The following is an 18,744-nucleotide window of genomic DNA, read 5'->3' on the forward strand; positions in this document are numbered from 1 at the left end:
ATTTTCTGGGGGAAAAATATACATTGCGCACTGCCTTCAATTTACAACAAACATGAGTTTTGGGAACTTATTCCTACATATTTTCTATAATGGAAACCACACATGCATTAATACTTGATTTGATACATCATTTTCAAACTCTTTTGCAGAAAATATCGGATTTTCTGGTGTTGTACTATCTATACAAAACTTTTCATTTAAAATACTCTTATGAACTCACCAACATTGTTATGTTGGCCGTTTTCAAAATAACTTGTATTCTCAGGAACTCGGTAAGCGGAGGAACCAACAAGAATATGGATTTTGTTTTGTGTACCGTTAAACATCTTAATTTGAATGTTATGGGCATGTAATTTAAAATGTGTACTTGAGGTGAACAATGACAGCTGTATCATATTAAGCGTGGTGATGATGATGTTACGTTTCATTTATATTCATTGTAATGATATTTCAAGATGAAGTCACACACAAGCCCCAGACGTTTCCGCCGTCTGGTTCGGGGTGTGACATGGCGCAACCATGCCGGCTCACGTTTTTCGTCGAGCATGTCCAGGTCCTGACGTCGCCCTTCTTCGTTGGCTGCTTCCTCGAAACTCTCTGTTCGTAGGGAGTCGGCCAGTATTTCCAATGGGAGGACCGCCTCCATCCCGTATGTTAGGCTAAATGGCGTTTCTCCTGTGCTTGACCTTGTTGTGGTACGATAGGACCACAACACTGTCGGGAGTTCATCCACCAATACGGACTTTGACCTGAGTAGCCTTTTCTTCAAACCATTAACTATGGTTTTGTTTGATATTTCGGTTTTGCCATTGGCCTGAGGGTGCGCCACTGACGTGAACCGACGATGAATTTTTTTGTCTTCGCACCACTCTTTGAAAGGACTTCCTTCGAATTGTGTGTCGTTATCGCTTATGAGGATTCTAGGTGTGCCAAAAGGGGCCAATATGTTCTTGGTCATGAATTTTATCATTTGTTTGCCAGTGACGGTGGCTAGTGGTTCTGCTTCTATCCACTTTGTGAAATAATCCACAACCACTAGCAAAAATTTCACACCCCCTGGCGCTGGTGGGAAAGGTCCCACTATGTCAATCCCCCATTGGTGGAAGGGCCAGGGGCTGGTGATGCTGGTCAACGACATGGCCAGTTGATTTTGGAATGGGGCGAATGCCTGGCATTCCTTGCATTTCTTGGTTAGGTCTGCATCGTCGTTGTACACGTGTAGCCAATATACCCCTAGGCGGAGTATTTTGCCTGTGAGTTCTCGAGCGCCTTCATGTGTCGTCGCATCCCCCGAATGACTTTCTTCTAGGAATGTCTGCCCCTCTTCCTTGGAGATGCACTTTAGCCATGGACTGAGATACCCTCTTCGGTATAGTTGGTTATCCCTGATTGCAAAATGTGACACCCTGATCTTGACTTTTCTTGCCTCCTCAGGGTCATCTGCTAGCACGCCATGGCGCAAGTAATCAACATACGGTTTGGTCCATTCTGGTGCAGTCGATACTGTATCGACCTTTTGTTTATCGATACTTCTCTCCGGGAGCACTTCGACTAACACTTTCTTTGTTAAGTGATCATAGAAAGTTGAAGCTAACTTGCTGAGAGCGTCCGACCTTGCATTATTTTCCCTGGGAGATTTGTTTTATGGAAAAGCTTTTGAACGTGCTGGTTAGACTTCGGACTGCGTCTAGGTATTTCTGTATCCTTGAGTCTTTAGTCTCGTACGTTCCATTTATCTGGTTTGTGATAAGCAGTGAATTGCTGAGGGCTGCTAGTTGCTTTGCGCCAACCTCCTTAGCGAGCCTCATACTTGCTAGGAGTGCTTCGTACTCTGCCTCGTTGTTGGATACTTGAAAGTCGAATCGCAATGCGTAAGTGATCTCTTCGCCTTTGGGGCTTTGAAGGATCGGGCCTGCGCCTGAGCCTTCCTTACATGACGCGCCATCGGTGTACAAATTCCAGAGTTCCTTACCGACTTCGGGCTCGAGTGGATCGGTGGAGATTATCGTTGGTACTCCCTTGATGGTATCTGGGATTTCGACCAGGAAATCTGCAAGAGCCTGGGCTTTGATGCTGGTTCTGGGGTGGTATTGAATGTCGTGTTCACCCAACTCTATGGCCCATTTGGCCAGGCGCCCAAACTTTTCTGGCCTTAGTAGCACTTGCTTTATCGGGTAACTAGTCAGAACTTCCACCTTGTGGGCTTGGAAGTATCTCCGTAGTCGCCTGACTGCGTAAACCAGGGCTAGGACCAACTTTTCCAAGGCCGGGTAATTGACTTCTGGCCCTTGCAGGGCCCTACTAACGAAATGAATGGGGATCTACTTGCCTTCTCTCTCCACTGCTAGCACAGAGGAGATGGCCTCTTCAGATGCTGCTAAGTACATCTGTAGTGTCTCCCATGGGAGTGGGCAGGCGAGAGTCGGGAGTTGTTGTAGGGCGTCTTTCAGTTTTTGCAATGTCGCATCTGCTTCTTCTGTCCATTTAAACTGCTTTTTGTCTAAACATCCTTTGAGTGTCTGGTACAGAGGAAGTGTTTTCTCTGTAGATTTGGCAATGAACCTTCCCAACGCTGTCACCCTACCGCTGATCTCCTGTACCCCTTTGAGTTTGTGGGGGGCTTTTGATTCGAGGAACTCCTGTATTTTAGTGGGATTAGGGAGAACCCTTATTTGGATACCTGATACCCAAGGAATTTCCCTTCCTCGACTCCAAAGGTTCACTTAGCTGGGTTTAACTTCATCTGCGCTTTAACTAGTGTTCTGAAGGTTTCTTCCACATCTTGGAGTAATGTTTCCTCATCGCGGCACTTGATTACCATATCGTCGACGTAGCCTTCGATATTCCTACCAATTTGATCGGCGAATACCTTGTCCATTAGCCTTTGATAAGTAGCGCCCGCATTTTTGAGCCCAAATGGCATTTTCTGGTAGCAGAAGGTGTCCTTTTTTCTATGGAAGGCTGTTTTCGCCTCATCTTCTCGTTTCATCTGTACCTGGTGTAACCCTTGTACGCGTCAAAAAAACATTTGAGCCGAAAACCTTCAAGCGACTGGACTTTCTGATCGATCTCCGGGAGAGGGTAACAATCCTTTGGGCATGCGTTATTAAGATCTGAATAATCAATGCACATTCGCCACGATCCATTGGCTTTCTTCACCATGACATGATTTTTTATCCACGTCAGAAACATGACCTCCCAGAGTATGCCAACATTCACCAGGTCAACCACTTCTGCGTTTATAGCCCTGTTCCGGTCTGCTACCTGGCCCCTTTTCTTTTGTTTAACAAGGTTGCTCCCTGGTGTGATATGAAGGCTATGTTCTATAATTTGTCGATCGATGCCCGTCAGCGGTTTGAAAAACACCGGACCGTTCAAAAGACCAATCCCCAAAAAGACCGGACTGTTCAGAGATCGACACAAGATCGGTCTCAATACCGGTAGCCAAATTTTATAAACATATCATTTTTGTATTAATTACATAATTTTTAATAAAACATTATGTAACTTTTTTTTTCTTTTATTAAAATTTAAGTGTTCCTTTTTTTTAACAAACCTTAATCATATATTTGTTAACGAAAAGCTCAAAACCACCAAAAAACTAAAAATTACTAGAATCGAACCGAAAAAACCCTAAAACCGACTGAAAAAGACGTATGGAAAGAGCACGAGTCCGAACTGAAAAAGGCTGAGACCGGTCTGGAAAAAGACTGGCCCGCAAACGGTCTGAAAAAGAACCGAACCGTTCGAGACCAACCCTAAAAAACCCGATGTGACCTGCGACCAATCCGGGACCAACCAATGTAGGCAAAGCTGTATAGGTAAATGGGCCTAAGTAATTACCAAAATCTTAAAGCCCATGAAGTGTGAAATGAACTTTTCAGGCCAGTCTGCAAAACCCTAAATCTTATGTCCTTCCTGTAATCCTAATTTTCATGCCGAAGTCGCCTCGCTCGCTCTTGCCATAACCCTAGTCTTACTCCGCGAAGATGCCGCCAAAGTTTGATCCGTCACAAGTCGTCGATGTTTACGTCCGCGTCACCGGTGGTGAGGTTGGAGCAGCGAGTTCTCTCGCTCCGAAGATCGGGCCACTCGGTCTCTCTCCGAAGAAGATCGGAGAAGACATAGCCAAGGAAACGGCGAAGGACTGGAAGGGTCTTAGAGTCACAGTCAAGCTCACCGTACAGAACCGTCAGGCTAAGGTCTCCGTGGTTCCTTCCGCCGCCGCTCTGGTAATCAAGGCGCTGAAGGAGCCTGAACGTGACCGTAAAAAGGTGAAAAACATTAAGCACAGCGGGAATATTTCACTCGATGACGTGATCGAGATCGCGAAGGTTATGCGCCCTAGGTCCATGGCTAAGGAATTGCAAGGAACTGTGAAGGAGATCCTCGGAACTTGTGTTTCTGTTGGCTGTACTGTCGATGGAAAAGATCCCAAGGATTTACAGCAGGAAATTGCTGACGGAGATGTTGAGATTCCTCAGGATTGATTTATATATTCAGGTGAGGATTTTTGTTAGTTTTTTGATATAGTTTAAACTTCAGTTGCTTTCTGCTCTTTAATGCTATGAGAATTTTGATTTCATCTTTGCTTCTACTATATCATCAATTTCATCCGCTTGATGCTAAAAGTCAGTATTCTGCAACGCTATGGCTTTTTATATCCTTTTGCATTGCAACTCTAGTAAACTCAACTAGATTCCAAACTTCTTGAGAGTTTGAACTTTTCATACCTCACAAACGATGAATTGATCATCTCTTTTAAACACTCTTGTTCTTTGTGATACAAAATATAACAATCTGAAATTGCATTTCCTATCTCTCTAATGGATCTTCTTAGTTATACTTTTTAACTATTTGTGAATAACCTTCAATCATCAAAGTCGGATATAAATCTCTTCCACGATTACCATTGTATCATCTTCACTTTCATTGGTTCGGTTCAATTATATTATTCGGTCCATATGTTTAGCCCTACGGTAGAGTTTTCAGAAGGTATTGGTACGAATGAGTAAAAAAAACCCATTATATATCATCACTTTGTTCGGAATACCTTGTTTTTTTTTTCTTAGTGGCCATATAGGTAAAATATCAAAAATCTAGTCAAATACATATATTACACAATAAATTACTCATAAACCCGAAGATGAACCCAAATGTTCAAGAACTCAAGAACTCAGATTTCCATATGCATGATTTATTTATTTATTATTATTTTTTTTTGGGTTTTGATTTTCCTTTTTGGGATTTTGAAATTGGTTTATGGACACACACACAATGTGTTCTTCAACCAGGAACCATCGTATCTTTTAAGTTTAAAACACCAAGCCACAAACTTTGTTTCTCGACTATTTCTATCAAAATCGTTGATTTTATATATTATGTTGGCCCTTTTACATTAATATTATTATGAAATGCTTTTAAATGTTCTCATACGTGCTACGTATTACCTAACACACTAACCTATTTTGCTTAATATTTGGAACTTTTTATTTATTTATTTATAAAAGCTCAATGTTCTTTCAGAACTTATTCGGTAAATAATTTCGTCAATCAAGAGTATCTTATTCTTTTTCTTACAAATGCAACCATATAATATTATTAAAAGGTAAAATATATAATTACACATATTCGAAGTTCTATATCAATCTAAAAGAAACACTTTCAACGATGCACATTCAGTGTTTTATATCATTTTTATTTTAAAACAAAGATCAACTAGCCTAAATAGACATAATGAGAAGAATGTTTTTATTCTCATTGACTGTATATCATTCAAAATACTCATAGTGATGTTGCCTTATTAAAAACTTAGCGAGTAATACCTAATGGGACAAAATCAGGTCGTAGGAAAAAAAAAGTGTAACAGATTTTCTCCCCATGACGACTTGGTTAATTTAGATCATTGAGTCGACGCAATCCAATATTGTGACCATATTTCTTAAACGTTGCAGTTGGAAGTTCCTTTGTAAATAAGTACGCCAAATTTTCACTCAAACTAATTTGTTGAACAATTATGTCTATATTTTTCTAAGGGCATGAGTATAAAAAACTTGGTCAATATATGCTTGGTTTGTGATCGACTGTCGTCAATATGATTAAAAGTAACCAATCACACACCTAGGCAGCGAAGGTAAGTTGGGTCGAATATATAGTGAGTTTGTGACGAAAATCTGTGTTGAAATAACAACTAAGAAACTACTAATTACAATTGTGATGAAATAGATCCAAACTAACAATTGAATAAAGAGCTAAGAACTTTATGTTGCATGAATTACTAAAAACAAAAGATTATCAACGAGACAAACAATATTACTTCTAGTTCAGTTGTTGTTTGGATTTTCATGTTTTATCTTCCCTTAAATTCCAACTTAACTACATAGACATAGATAAACTTAATTAACACGCAATATATAATTTTGGGCACATAGTGTGTTGAGCTAACTAATTCTCTTGCTCCATGTCTACTTGGATTAGAAAAAACGAGTGGCGTGACAATATTGCGTCTTAAGAGTTACGATTACCTATTCCAATGTTAAATACTAAGACTACCGGTTTATAATAGTGTATGTTGATTCAACCGGTCGTCTTAATTCCTACACTACTTGAACTCGGAATGACTAGTAAAATGACAATACATTATCTTAGTTTTAGTAGCGAACACATAAGTGAAACACAACTCCGTTTGTTGTTTGCAAATGATTACTGGATGAACAAAACAATAATTGAAATTAGTTGGAATAAAAGTAATAATCAAGATATGTCCATCCTGGCATCCTACAACATCCCAAAAGTAATTTAAATGAGTTTAGCCTTCAATCTCATTAATAAAACACACAAAATTCACAAATCTTATCATATCCAATGTAAAATCAACTAACAAACATGTTTGATAATCTATGAAGCTTGAAACAAACGAACCTTGAAAAGATGAAGTCATGCAATTGTTAAACTTGTGAAAGATAATGATCCAACGAAATGATGATCTTAAATGGTTGAAAGATGTTAAAGTTTATGATTTGAAGCGTTTGATTTGGAAGGTAATGGAAGAAAACGGGTTTGGAAAAACTTTGGAAGTGATTTGGGACCTCAAAAATGAAGAAAATCGCAGGGGAAAGTCTCTTCCTAATTAGAGCAGATTTGTACTTACAGATTCCTACTTACATGGAAGCTAAAAATCGACATCATGGAATTCTTTCTACCGTTGATGATAAGAATTGAATATCCTAAATACAATTCAGACAAGGTATAATAACTTATACCTCGAATAAACAACAATGGAGGCACTTATTATGTTCAAGTCAAGTCTGGAGTAAATCCAATCAAACCTTGGATGATAAACCAAGCCGTATTCAATGCATGATAAGATAAAATAAGAATAAGACTTAGAAAAGTAAATGCAAGAACAATGAAAATGTTTTTGATAAGATGATTTGATAACTTTTCACTGAAAGAAGAGTACATGAAAGGTGTCTAAAAGGTGTTCTTAAACATAAGATTGACTTGCCCTTTTTATAGGTAAAGACAATGTACTAGGAAACAAATGTAATTACAATTGAAAGCAACTAGTCTAATAGTGTAGTACACTGACACAAGATTACATCGATCCTATTTCCTAGCCTCAAAACAACAGATAAAACAAAACTATACTTCTTTAGTGAGTTCTCTGAACTTCGGAAGCATGCACGTTCTGAACACTAACTTCATTAGAAAAGCTTGGATCTTGAAAAGACTTCTTAATCGAAACATCACTTTGTTCGGATACTATTTTGGTGATAGTTGATGATTATACTTAATTTACTTGGGTTTTCTTCCTTCAGTTGAAATCTGACACTACTTCCGAGCTCATCAATTTTATCAAGGGAATTGAAGTACTCACCAAACTGCCTGTCCGAAGAATTCGAAGCGATAATGAAACCGAGTTTATCAACGCAACGATCGAATTTTCTGGTAGACAAATGGATTGACCACAACCTCTTGGCTCCTTACACTCCTCACCCAAATGGTGTCGTCGAAAGAAGGAATCGAACTTTGGTTGAAGCTGCTAGGTTGATGTTAAATTTCGCAAATCTTCCCCTGTATCTCTAGGCCGAAGCTATGAGCAATGCCTGTTTCACTCAGAACCGAAGTATCATCAATCAACGTCTCAACATGACTCTGTATGAAGCCATGAACAGTAGAAAACCTAGTATTTCTTTCTTACATATTTTTGGATGCATGTATTTTATCAAGAACAACCGAGATTAGCTGACCAAATTTTAACCGACGTCAGATGAAGCCATCTTCCTAGGGTATTCCTCCAGGTCAAAGGTTTATCGTGTTCTTGTAACATCCGAAATCTTGAAGATAAATTGTTGAGAATAACCCTATTTCTAGGTCAACCCGTCGAGTTAGAGGGACCAACCCGACGCGTTGAAGATGGAAGAATCGCGGGAATTTAAATGAACCAACTCGACGAGTTGAGGAGCCTCAACTCGACGAGTTGGCAGCTGGGAAGGAAACCCTAATTTTTAGGGTCTTGCACCCTATTTAAAGGCCTTAAGTCCATTTTATGGCCTCCTTATCAGCCTCCATTGTTATCAAAACCCTAAATCGAATTGTAGCCTCCATTGTCAAGTTTTTGAGCCTTGGAAGGAAGTTTGGTGTTCATTTTGTGCATTGTGAAGGAATTAGAAGGTCTTGAAGTTTCTAGCTTGGAGAAGGAAGTCTTGGATCCAGAATCACTCCATTTCTTACAGTCACTTTAAGGTATCAAGTTCATACCTTGATCTGTAGATGATTAGATCTCATCATTTTGGGTTTTGTTGTATTTTGGCCTCTTTTTGGGGATAATGATGGGGGTGAAGTCATTTAAGGGGTTATTCTTTCAGATATGAGTTGGTTTTGGTACCATTGAGCTTAAAGATGCAAACTTTATGAGGATTTTGGTGTCATGCATGCATTAAGTCAATTATTAAGTCCGTTCTAAGCTTAAGAGCTTCAATTAGACATGCGTGAACATAAAGTTGGCAACTTTACGTGGTTTTCCAGCTCAAGGAAGTCAGATCTATGTTTTGGAGTCATGTCCTTATGGATTAAGTGCTTAATGTATTAAGATGTGGGTTTCTGGCGAAATCGGCGAGTTTATGGATAAACTCGGCGAATTGGCTCGGTTTTCCCTGACATTTTCAGATTGATAGAGGAACTCGGCGAGTTTGTTGGTCAACTCGGCGAGTTGGCTTGGTTTTTCCCGATATGTGCAGTTGATGGAGAAACCCGACGAATTAAAGGACAACTCGGCGAGTTGGGTCAACTTGGACCGTTGACTTTGACTTTCGATTTATGTCTTTGAACAAGTTTGTCCCAAGGGGTACTTAAGGTAACCTGAATTGTAATAAGGAAAATTATGGTCTTGGGATAAGGCCCATATGCTGTTGGGCCCAATTTGAAAAAATGGGCCATTAATGGGCCTTTATGAATCTTTTGGTTGTGGGCCTCAGTTTTGGTTCATGTTGGGTCAGGGGTAAAATGGTCATTTTACCCCAAGTAAGAATTTTGGACTATAGCTTAGAACCTAATTGCTAATTGGTTGTGTTGTTGGTATTGATAGCTCAGGAAGCCGGCAGGGCAGCAACTAGGGATTTCTTTCGGGGAGCTTCTGCATTCGAGGTGAGTTTTCCTCACTGTACTTGCGGGTCGAAGGCACCAATTCCGACCTATTGGATTGATATCCTGTTATGCATGTTTTTATGCTGTTATGATATGTTAGATCGGTGTCCTAGTAGATAGGACGATGTTATGCTTAGTGATCTGTTAGATCTGCCTGTTATCTGTTTTGGCTATATGTTTTCCAGTAGCATGTGTTGATGTAGTGTGGTTGGGTTGAGACTGGACTGCTTTGTACTGCCAGTCAACAAACTCGGTAATGTTTATATTGGTACCTTATATGTATGCTTATCTGTTATGTATATGTCGACATGGTTGTGTGTGTGGTTGGGTTGAGGCGGACCTGCTTTGTGCTGAAGGCTAACAGACCCAGGGCGGCCCGGATAGACTGAAAGCCTGTGAGGCGGACCAGTCAGGCCGAAGGCCCGGAGCACGGTTCAGACAGGCTGAAGGCCCGGTGAGGCGGTCCAGACATGCTGAAGGTTCTGTGAGCGGTCCAGACATGCTGAAGGCCCGGTGAGGCAGTCCAGACATGCTGAAGGCTCTGTATGCCTGCTGTTATTTGTATATGTTATCTGGTTGGGTGTTGGTACTTTGGGGGAACTCACTAAGCTTTGTGCTTACAATTTTTGATTATGTTTTAGGTACCTCAGAGGATCGCGGGAACATGCTGAAGGCTCTGTATGCATGTTGTTATTTGTATATGTTATCTGGTTGGGTGTTGGTACTTTGGGGGAACTCACTAAGCTTCGTGCTTACAATTTTTGATTATGTTTCAGGTACCTCAGATGATCGCGGGAACATGTTGAAGGCTCTGTATGCATGTTGTTATTTGTATATGTTATCTGGTTGGGTGTTGGTACTTTGGGGGAACTCACTAAGCTTCGTGCTTACAGTTTTTGATTATGTTTCAGGTACCTCAGATGATCGCAGGAAGGCGAAGGCTTGATCGTGCACCTCCTCGTATTTTGTGTTATGGTTTCTGGGAAAACTCTGATGTGAAACTTATTTTGAAAACAAATTGTAATAAATGATGGTTTGTGGTTATTTAAAAAGTTTAAAATTTTCAAGAAATTTTCGAATGTTACAAGTTGGTATCAGAGCCTTTGTTTGAGTGAATTGGAGGAACACTCGTGTGAATCTAGTAAGTTGACCCCAAAATACCACACAATTATTTGAGATTATGTTATGTTATGATAGAACATCATGCTAGTGATAGGCTAGGGATCTTCAGGAATTGCATGATAGAATTGCCTGATTATGTGATGCCTTAGTTCCTATAGAGTTCCCTTGTTTGGCTGTTGTGTGACATGCTACATGGTTTAAAGAATCTTAGGCTGAGGGGTTTGGTCCTGCGGCGCAGCTCTTGTCCGAGTCCAACCGTTGTGGGATTGAATCTTTTAGCCTAAGATTGTTTAAATCTTGGGGCATGTGATTGTATTCATGCGATAGTCGTCTGGCACCAATGGAGAGTCGCACGACAACTAATGGTATGGTGATTTGTATGGGGTCAATCGGCCAGTCGCGTTATTAGATGAGGAGGCGGTGGTTTACTTAGAAGGGGATCAATTCGTAGCGAGTCAGCGCGAGGAATGATCAGCCACTCTTGATAGGGTGGGAGCAGGGCGAAGGTGCACGGTGGCGTTGAGAGTTTGAGATCAAAGATTTTGCGGGAGGATCCGTCAGATTTTATTGCATTTTGTGCTAGTCGGCTCCTCTGCACGAATACTGCTTGCTTTGTGCTTTGTGGAACTCATGAGTGATGTGAGTTAGCTATTAAGTGAATATGTCAAGTCACATGTGACAAAGGTTGGATAATCTCAGAGTGACAGGTTTGGCCCTGCTGTGCAACTATTGTCTGAGTCCAACCGTTGTAGAGATGAGTCTGTTACTCGAAGGATTATCTGAGCTTTGTTGCATGTGATTGTATTCATGGAATAGCTAATTGACACTGTGAGGAGTTCTTCAGCAGCTGATGGCAGAGAAGTGTGGAACCCTAGGATAGCCTAGGGAGTATTTTAGTGCAGTTGTTTCGATTTCAGGAGTATTTTGTGACTAGGTCTTAAAGAACCCAAGATGATTCTTGAGGAAAGTGTGGATAGGTGTGGAAGGTAGTATTGGGCCCGTACTACTAGAAGCACAAGATCCATACTCGCTTCAAGGAAAATTTTGGGGATTCTAAGGACTGGTCAGAGAAGATAGCATGGTTGGATACCATGGTTCGAGGTAGTGGTTCTGTATCTGTCGGTCTTTTGGCTTGGGTTGCTCAGGCAAGGATGGGTTTTGTGTTTGTTCATGCCCATATGGCGATATTGATGTGGGTTGAGTGGTTCAGACCCGAATGAGTATGTTGGTTGGAGGTTTCGGAGGTTTGGCTAGAGGTCGTGCTTTGGGCCTCGAGGCACAGGGAGGAAGCGGTTGATATGATCGTCTTGGAAATTGCATCTGGGATTTAAGTGGCAGATTGTCGGATTAGATTTTCGTTATCTGTGGCAAGGATCCCGCCCTTCAGATTTCCGAGTGGGCAGGCTTGTGACCTCCCGAATTAGGTTGGATTCTCAGCTTGAGGTCTGTTGGTCGTGGTGGTTGGCGACAGTATGTCAGCGCTGGTGTGCGCAAGTGGTTTGATGTGGCACGCATACCTTAGCTATGCGAGCAAGGGCTGTATCCTTGGGAGATGGGAAAGCTAGGTGTCAGATTGTCGTGTGGGTTGCAAGAAAGGGTTTATGTTTGGATTGTAAATCGGTAGTTGCCTATGCTCTGTAAGTGGTTATCATTGGAAATTCAGAGGTTTTCAGCTGGAATTTAGGTTCCTCTTGGGGTTCGTTCGGTCCGTATCCGGAGGACTATTCTGCGTATGTTTTTCATTACATGGTCAAGTATGGTTGTACCTGGTTGGGCTGTTTGGGTTATGTTTTGGTTTCACCACCAATGGGCGGTAGTTCGAGTTCTAAGTGGGGGAAAATTGGGATTCTCAGGTTGATCGTTAGTTATTGAGGGTTCTGTCAGTTCGCTGTTTGGTTTGCTGCTTCCAGATTTGTTGGGCAGATATTGATCGGTGAACCCTTTCCAGAAGCAGGTATGTTCAACGCCAGGTGGGTTGTGGTTCTCTGGTTTAGGTGTCAGGGTGTGCTCGACCATTGGTCGCTGAGTTCGTCTTTCAGCAGGAATTCTCTGAAGGATTCAAGTGGTGACAGTTTAAGAAAAAGGAATGCGTCACCTACCCTCTTGTGCAGTGTGTTTATGTTCCCTTGGTTCTTGGGTATGTTTACCCTTAATGGTGAAGTGGAATTCTGATTCGTAACAGACTCAGGTTTTGGTACCATGTAGGATGATCTTGGAGGTCTTCTCGAGCTAGTGGTGTAGTGATGGAATCCGTTCAGTCTCAAACAAGTATGGGGTCTTGTTTGACCGATCATGAGGATGTTTTCTGTTTTGATTAAGGTGGCCTTTCGATTATCTCTGGTGTTTCTTTTCTTTTCAGATGAGATTATGGGTTTCTTAAGTATGTGTATGGGGGTGCTCCTTGTGAGCTGGGCAAGTGGGCATTAGGGCTCTTGGTTTGAATGATGTGCATGGTCCTCTTGGGTTTCAGCTTCCGATTTGGATCAAGAGTGCAACCGTTATCCTATCTGTGGATCGTGTGCGAATTTGTTTTCGTAAGGTTTTGCTTCAGGAGAAGCTATGTTGTGCTCAGTTGGCGCGGTTAGAGTGTCGACAATGTCAGTGGGTTATCGGGAGCATTCCAGTCATAGGCTATGGGCCCAGTGATCATGATGGTTCATTTCTTCTGTTTGTAGTGCTTTCGGTGTGGACGCGTTGATGGGGTCGGGCGATTCGTAAATCTGTTGGTTGGATAAGGGAAGCAGTAAGGATTAAGGGAAGTATCAGTCAGGTATCAGAAAGTCTGAGCAGGTTGTATGCGTTATAATTCCAGTTGTTCGCAAGCTGTTGTTAAATTTGTGATTCTCAAGTTGGAAATTTCTTATGCAGTTGTAAGTCATAAAATTCTTGGTGATTGTATCGAGTGGATGCCCAGATGGGGGTGCACCGGAGCCGATAAGGGTTGGATGTATCACAAAATTTCATGGTTTGATCGTCGTTGCTCGTCGAAGTAGTGGTTAGTAATGGCATAGCAAAGAGTCAGGGGTTGTTAAGATTTTGGTTCATCATATGGTTTGGTTTTGGGTTAAGTTCGCGGTCGGTGTGATTTGAGGATCATTCTTCATGGTTCTGGTAGTGCCCCAGTTGGGGACTGAGGGTAGAATCAAATGGATATTCATTAGTTTTAGGGAAGGTTCCGTGAGGAGGTATCAGGGGTAGCCATTTCGAGCATGCTTTTGGTGGAAACTCGTGTTAGGAATCGCGAGTGGGTCCGTGCAAGGTCTGTATCCAAAGGGGAGGGGGTTAAGAAATTTGTATGTCAAAGGCATCAGTTGGTGGGTTCAGAATGTAGTTTATGTGTCTGCGCTCCAGGATGGCTCCATCTTGCGAACGAAGGGCAAATGATGAGGTTTTGGTCTTTTAACAGCAGTGTATCGACCCGACAGTCGAGGAAGTCTGTATTTTGTATCTCTTGGGTGTTTATGGAATTGTTATCATCAAAGGTTGAATACATTGTTTGATGGATAAGTGTCATGGTTTTAGCAATCAGTTCAGTTTGGGAGGTCTGTCAGGGAGTCACACCAATTCGATACCCAAGTTCGGATATATAAGGTTGGGTCTTTACATGGGATCATGGTTTGTTCTTCTCCAGGTTGGCAGTTTCTGTTTGGGTTTGATTGCTTTGGTAAGGTCGTTTTATGTGCATAATTTCCGGGTGCGTTCCTTAAGTGGTTGTTTTTGTTGGATTAATGTCTAAGTCCATAACTATAATTGGTAAGACTTGACCCGACCCGACATGGTCCATTTGGGTTGCATGGCATCATGCATTTGGATAGACTAGAATGAGAGAAATAACACTTAAGGTTGGTTAATATATTATAAGTTCTAATATATATTAATAAGGTTATTTAATTAGTATTGATCAAGAATTAATTTGGAATTAATTAAGTGATCAAAAGGAGACTAATTAAATATATGGGTTGATTGTGTAAATCATTCATTCTTATATATGTGGGCTTGTGATCCAAGATTCCTTATGTTGGACTAAGTCCATGAGGTGACCCATGGATACTCCATGGAGGTTAAAATCCATGGAGCATAAGGAATGGGTAAAGTTATGAGTTACATGGTGTAACCCTAATAGCCACCATATAAAAGAATCCCATGGCTCAAGAAATCGGGCACTAATGTGTGAGTGTGAGGGCTAGACGATTTCAAGGAGTGTTCAAGTTTCTCTCAAGTTATTCCAAGTGTATTTGGTGTTGTGTGAACCATTTGAGGTGTCACACTTGGGGCACTAGGCACTCAAGCTTCATGAAGACATTCTACATCAAAGAGGTATGTATTCTATCTTGTTATATTTATTATTTTGTATGCTAGATTAGGATAATACCTTGGATGTTCATAATTGTATGTATAATAGAGAAAACATAGATCCAAGGTATTTAGGGTTGCATGTACACTTAGGAGTGTTAGAATGCTCAAAACCCATCAGTGGTATCAGAGTCTGGTTTGTTTTCTTGTTATACTTGCAAAAGTAGCTGAAAAATCGAGTTGGATGCATATATTCGGTTGTTTTGGCTGGAATTGGACTAGGAACATTACCCTAAGATGTTTTTGTAAACTTGTTTTTGATGTGGTAATGTTCATGCTAATCCAATTTCTAAGATAATTGTCATAATTTCAAGATTTGTATTAGTTTGTATGTTCATGCTAATTTCTTGAAGATTGATGATTTGAATTATCTTGTTCTTATGAGGTTCTTAGATTAATAGAAAAGTTGTGTGAAATAGTTGTTTTCAATCCATTTTAATCTAAGAGTTGATTCCAAAGTGTGTTTTTGTAACTTGTCCTCAAGTTATATGAAAAGTCACATTTAAGAATCATAAAACTCATAAAAGTTGACAAAGGTTACAAAATGAAGAGTCTAGTTCTAATTAAATGGTTTTATGACTCCATAACTTGTCCTCAAGTTATGGAGGTTCAAGAGTCTCTTCATTAAATTAAAAAAAAAGTGTAACCTTAATTAGTTCCATAAGTTACAATAAAAAAAGTTATTTTTTTTTATTAATTAGTTTAAAGTCTTCCATAATTTGTCCTCAAGTTATGGAACTTGAAGAGTTTTTTTTTTAATTAAAACTACTTTAAACTCATAAGTTATGGAATTAATTAGTTTTGAATAGTTTCAAAACTTGCCCTCAAGTTTTGGAATTTGAAAAGTTTTCACTTATGAATACTTTAATTCCAAGTTAGCCCTTAGAATTTTAAAAGTTAAAATTCAACCCTTATACTTTATAATATTATAAGTTAATAATATTTATATATATGTATAAGAGTAAAGTCAGTCTTACCGTTAGTAGGCCTCATTCACGAAGCCGGTCTATAAGGGGGGTATAAGGTTACTGCCTATAAAATGGCAGTTTAATGGGTGTCCACTCTCACCCACCGCTTCCTTGACTGGTGGAGGGTCGTTAGCCGAACGGGTAGGACAAGGACTATAATTCTCCTTTCATTAAAAGTATTAATGATAAATACTAAGTAACTAAACTCTTATTAATACCCAATCTTAGTTACTTAGGAAAATGTGAATTTGGTGCTAACCCATGAAATTACACTTTGCACTTTGCTTAAGTCGTTAGTGGAGCGTGTGTGGTTAACCGGCACACTAACCTGGACTTAACAAGGTAGGCAAAGGGTAACTTAATATTTATCATAGTATCGGTGGAGCGTGTGTGGTTAACCGGCACACTGATTAAGGGGTAAATATTAAGGGTACCAAGTATATTTGCATGGTTATTCACACCTTGTTTTGTGATCCTCGGCATCCCAGTCACAAAACCTGAAGGGCACACTCGAGATTGAAACATGCCTTTGAACAGTTCAATGAATCTCAAAGATCTAGGACTTTCAAATCCAATTAAAACCTAATAAATTATTTCGTTTTTCATGGTGAAAATTGGTGAATCGTCATTCACCTACCTTCAAATATTTTATAGCTTGGATTACGGCATCCCTCTTCTAAGTTATAAAATAGTTTGTTGGGTCCTAGCCTTAATATTTCATATTGGGTGTCATATTAAGGACTTTAAATCAACTATCTTGAATATCTCCCAAAAAGATGTCTGGTCTAGACATTTATGATCTTCCCAAATCTCTTGAAACAAGCTTTCCTAAATGAAGATGATGTCCCATGGATATCATACTTCTTTCACCTCCTCCAATTATTCTCCCTAACCCACAAGTTCCTAAAAAGTTTAAGGTCACTCAAGCCCTATTGGCAAGGCAAGGTCTAGGTGTGATCACATCTTGGAGATGTAGTCACATATTGACAAGCCGAGAGAGTTGGGTGTCAAAGTCTTGAGAAAGTTGGTGGCTCAACTACTTTCTAAGTCACATAGTGAGTTCTTTTGGGAATCCTATGAAACAGACTAAGACAAGACCCTTAATGATCTTATCTATTTGCTAAGATCAACTTCCTAAAACGCTATGGACATTGACAATGATGACATTGGATATCCAGTAAAGCTCTCTCTTCCCAATGGAAAGGGATCGGCCATAGCCAACTCGGTTGACCCAATGGTAAAGAGAGAGGCGAAGTCTGAGATAGTCCCATTATCAAGGGTCCATAGGTAACTATTGCCAAAGGAAGGGGCATTGGTTACGAAGCTGCCAAATTTACCTAAGGATGTTAAAGTCAATAAGTTTGGCTCTACTTCAGGTAAAGTACATTGTCTAACTCTATTAAGTACATGCTGATTCTGATCGCGAAGATGGATTTCAATCGCATGGTTCGGTGATCAGAATTTTGGGCTATTACTTAAGAGTTATGATATTTATATTGCTTAGGAATAGATAACAACAAGGTTTTCATATGGATTGTAAGGATAAGTTTTTCCGCAAAGTTTTAAAATAAAAGAAAAAGGTTTTGATTTTATTTATTTTAAGTATCCTTACAATGGCATTTGTGAAAAGTTGTTGCTTATAAGATTCCATTGATAGCAATATTGGAAAAATGGATTTGATTCTTTCGGTTGTGGTAGTGTCTAATATTACCAAATAAGGAAAGATTCTCATCACCCAAGGTTCAATTGGACCGAAACTTGGAATCATGCAAGTTGTATAGTATGATGAATGAGAACTTTCAGCTTGGAAAATTAAGACTAATTCCTTATGTGAATAAGGAAAGGACTAAGGGATCGAGTACACATTCTTGTGCACTGGTCAAGTCCACCACAAAAGATCAAGAAGACTATTCGTCATGATTTACTTAAGTTCAGTAAATATGGTTATACTTATAAGTTTAAGTATAAGTCTGTAGCATTGGAGAAGTTTCAATGTGAGACAGAACGAATAAGAAGAATCAAAGTATGGCAGAAAGATAAAAGTTTCTCAAATCTGAAAAGATGGGAGAGTACTTTAGTATCATGTTTATGATCATCTTAATGATTAAGATACCATATCACAATTGGTCCTCTAAAGTCATCTTAGTGCATTCTTATGACTAAGAAGAGGAGTCATGAATTGTTGAAATGGTTAAATCAAAAAGATGAGTCATACTTCGTTCCAAAACAATTCTTAGAGTCATACTCCAAGATTGTAACTTGAGTGACATATCTTAAAGAGGGTTTGTTAACACTAGTCAAATGTAAGAGTAAAAGGTTATCTACTCTTGTACATTTGAAATTGGTAAGTTGTGATGTTTTGGATAAAACAGAGACCAACTTAGGCCAATTGTGTAAAGTGTTAGTCTTGATAAAGAATCCGCACTATCTCTTGAATATTTGACCAAGGGAGTCTTATATGTCAAGAGGACAGTGGGAGTCTTAAAGCTCTTGAAAGTTTCAAGACTTAATCAAGAATAAAACCTAAAGTCCTTCACTAGCACACGACTTGAGGTTTATAACCTATCGTGTTGAAATTTTTGTGCCTATTCAAGTTGGCTTTGCATAGGAGTTCTGAGAGTTCTCAATTGGTTGCACAACTACTTGGAAGCAA

General features: G+C 39.9%; 1 protein-coding gene across 1 annotated transcript; it reads left to right on the plus strand.

The window, feature by feature from the left end:
* Positions 1-3,883: 3,883 nt before the first annotated feature.
* LOC145160747 (Ribosomal protein L11 family protein) lies at positions 3,884-4,585 on the plus strand. Its single transcript, XM_079080057.1, has one exon. The coding sequence runs from the start codon at positions 3,990-3,992 to the stop codon at positions 4,488-4,490; it is 501 nt and encodes a 166-aa protein (XP_078936183.1). The 5' UTR covers positions 3,884-3,989; the 3' UTR covers positions 4,491-4,585.
* The last annotated feature ends 14,159 nt before the right edge of the window (positions 4,586-18,744 follow it).

Source organism: Lactuca virosa, chromosome 2 (genome assembly GCF_052849685.1).
Source record: "Lactuca virosa cultivar CGN04683 chromosome 2, Lactuca_virosa_CGN04683_v6, whole genome shotgun sequence".
Taxonomy (NCBI): Eukaryota; Viridiplantae; Streptophyta; class Magnoliopsida; order Asterales; family Asteraceae; genus Lactuca; species Lactuca virosa.

Excerpts from the sequence above, each read along its gene's own strand:
- LOC145160747 (XM_079080057.1), top strand. The coding sequence starts at position 3,990 with ATGCCGCCAAAGTTTGATCCGTCACAAGTCGTCGATGTTTACGTCCGC.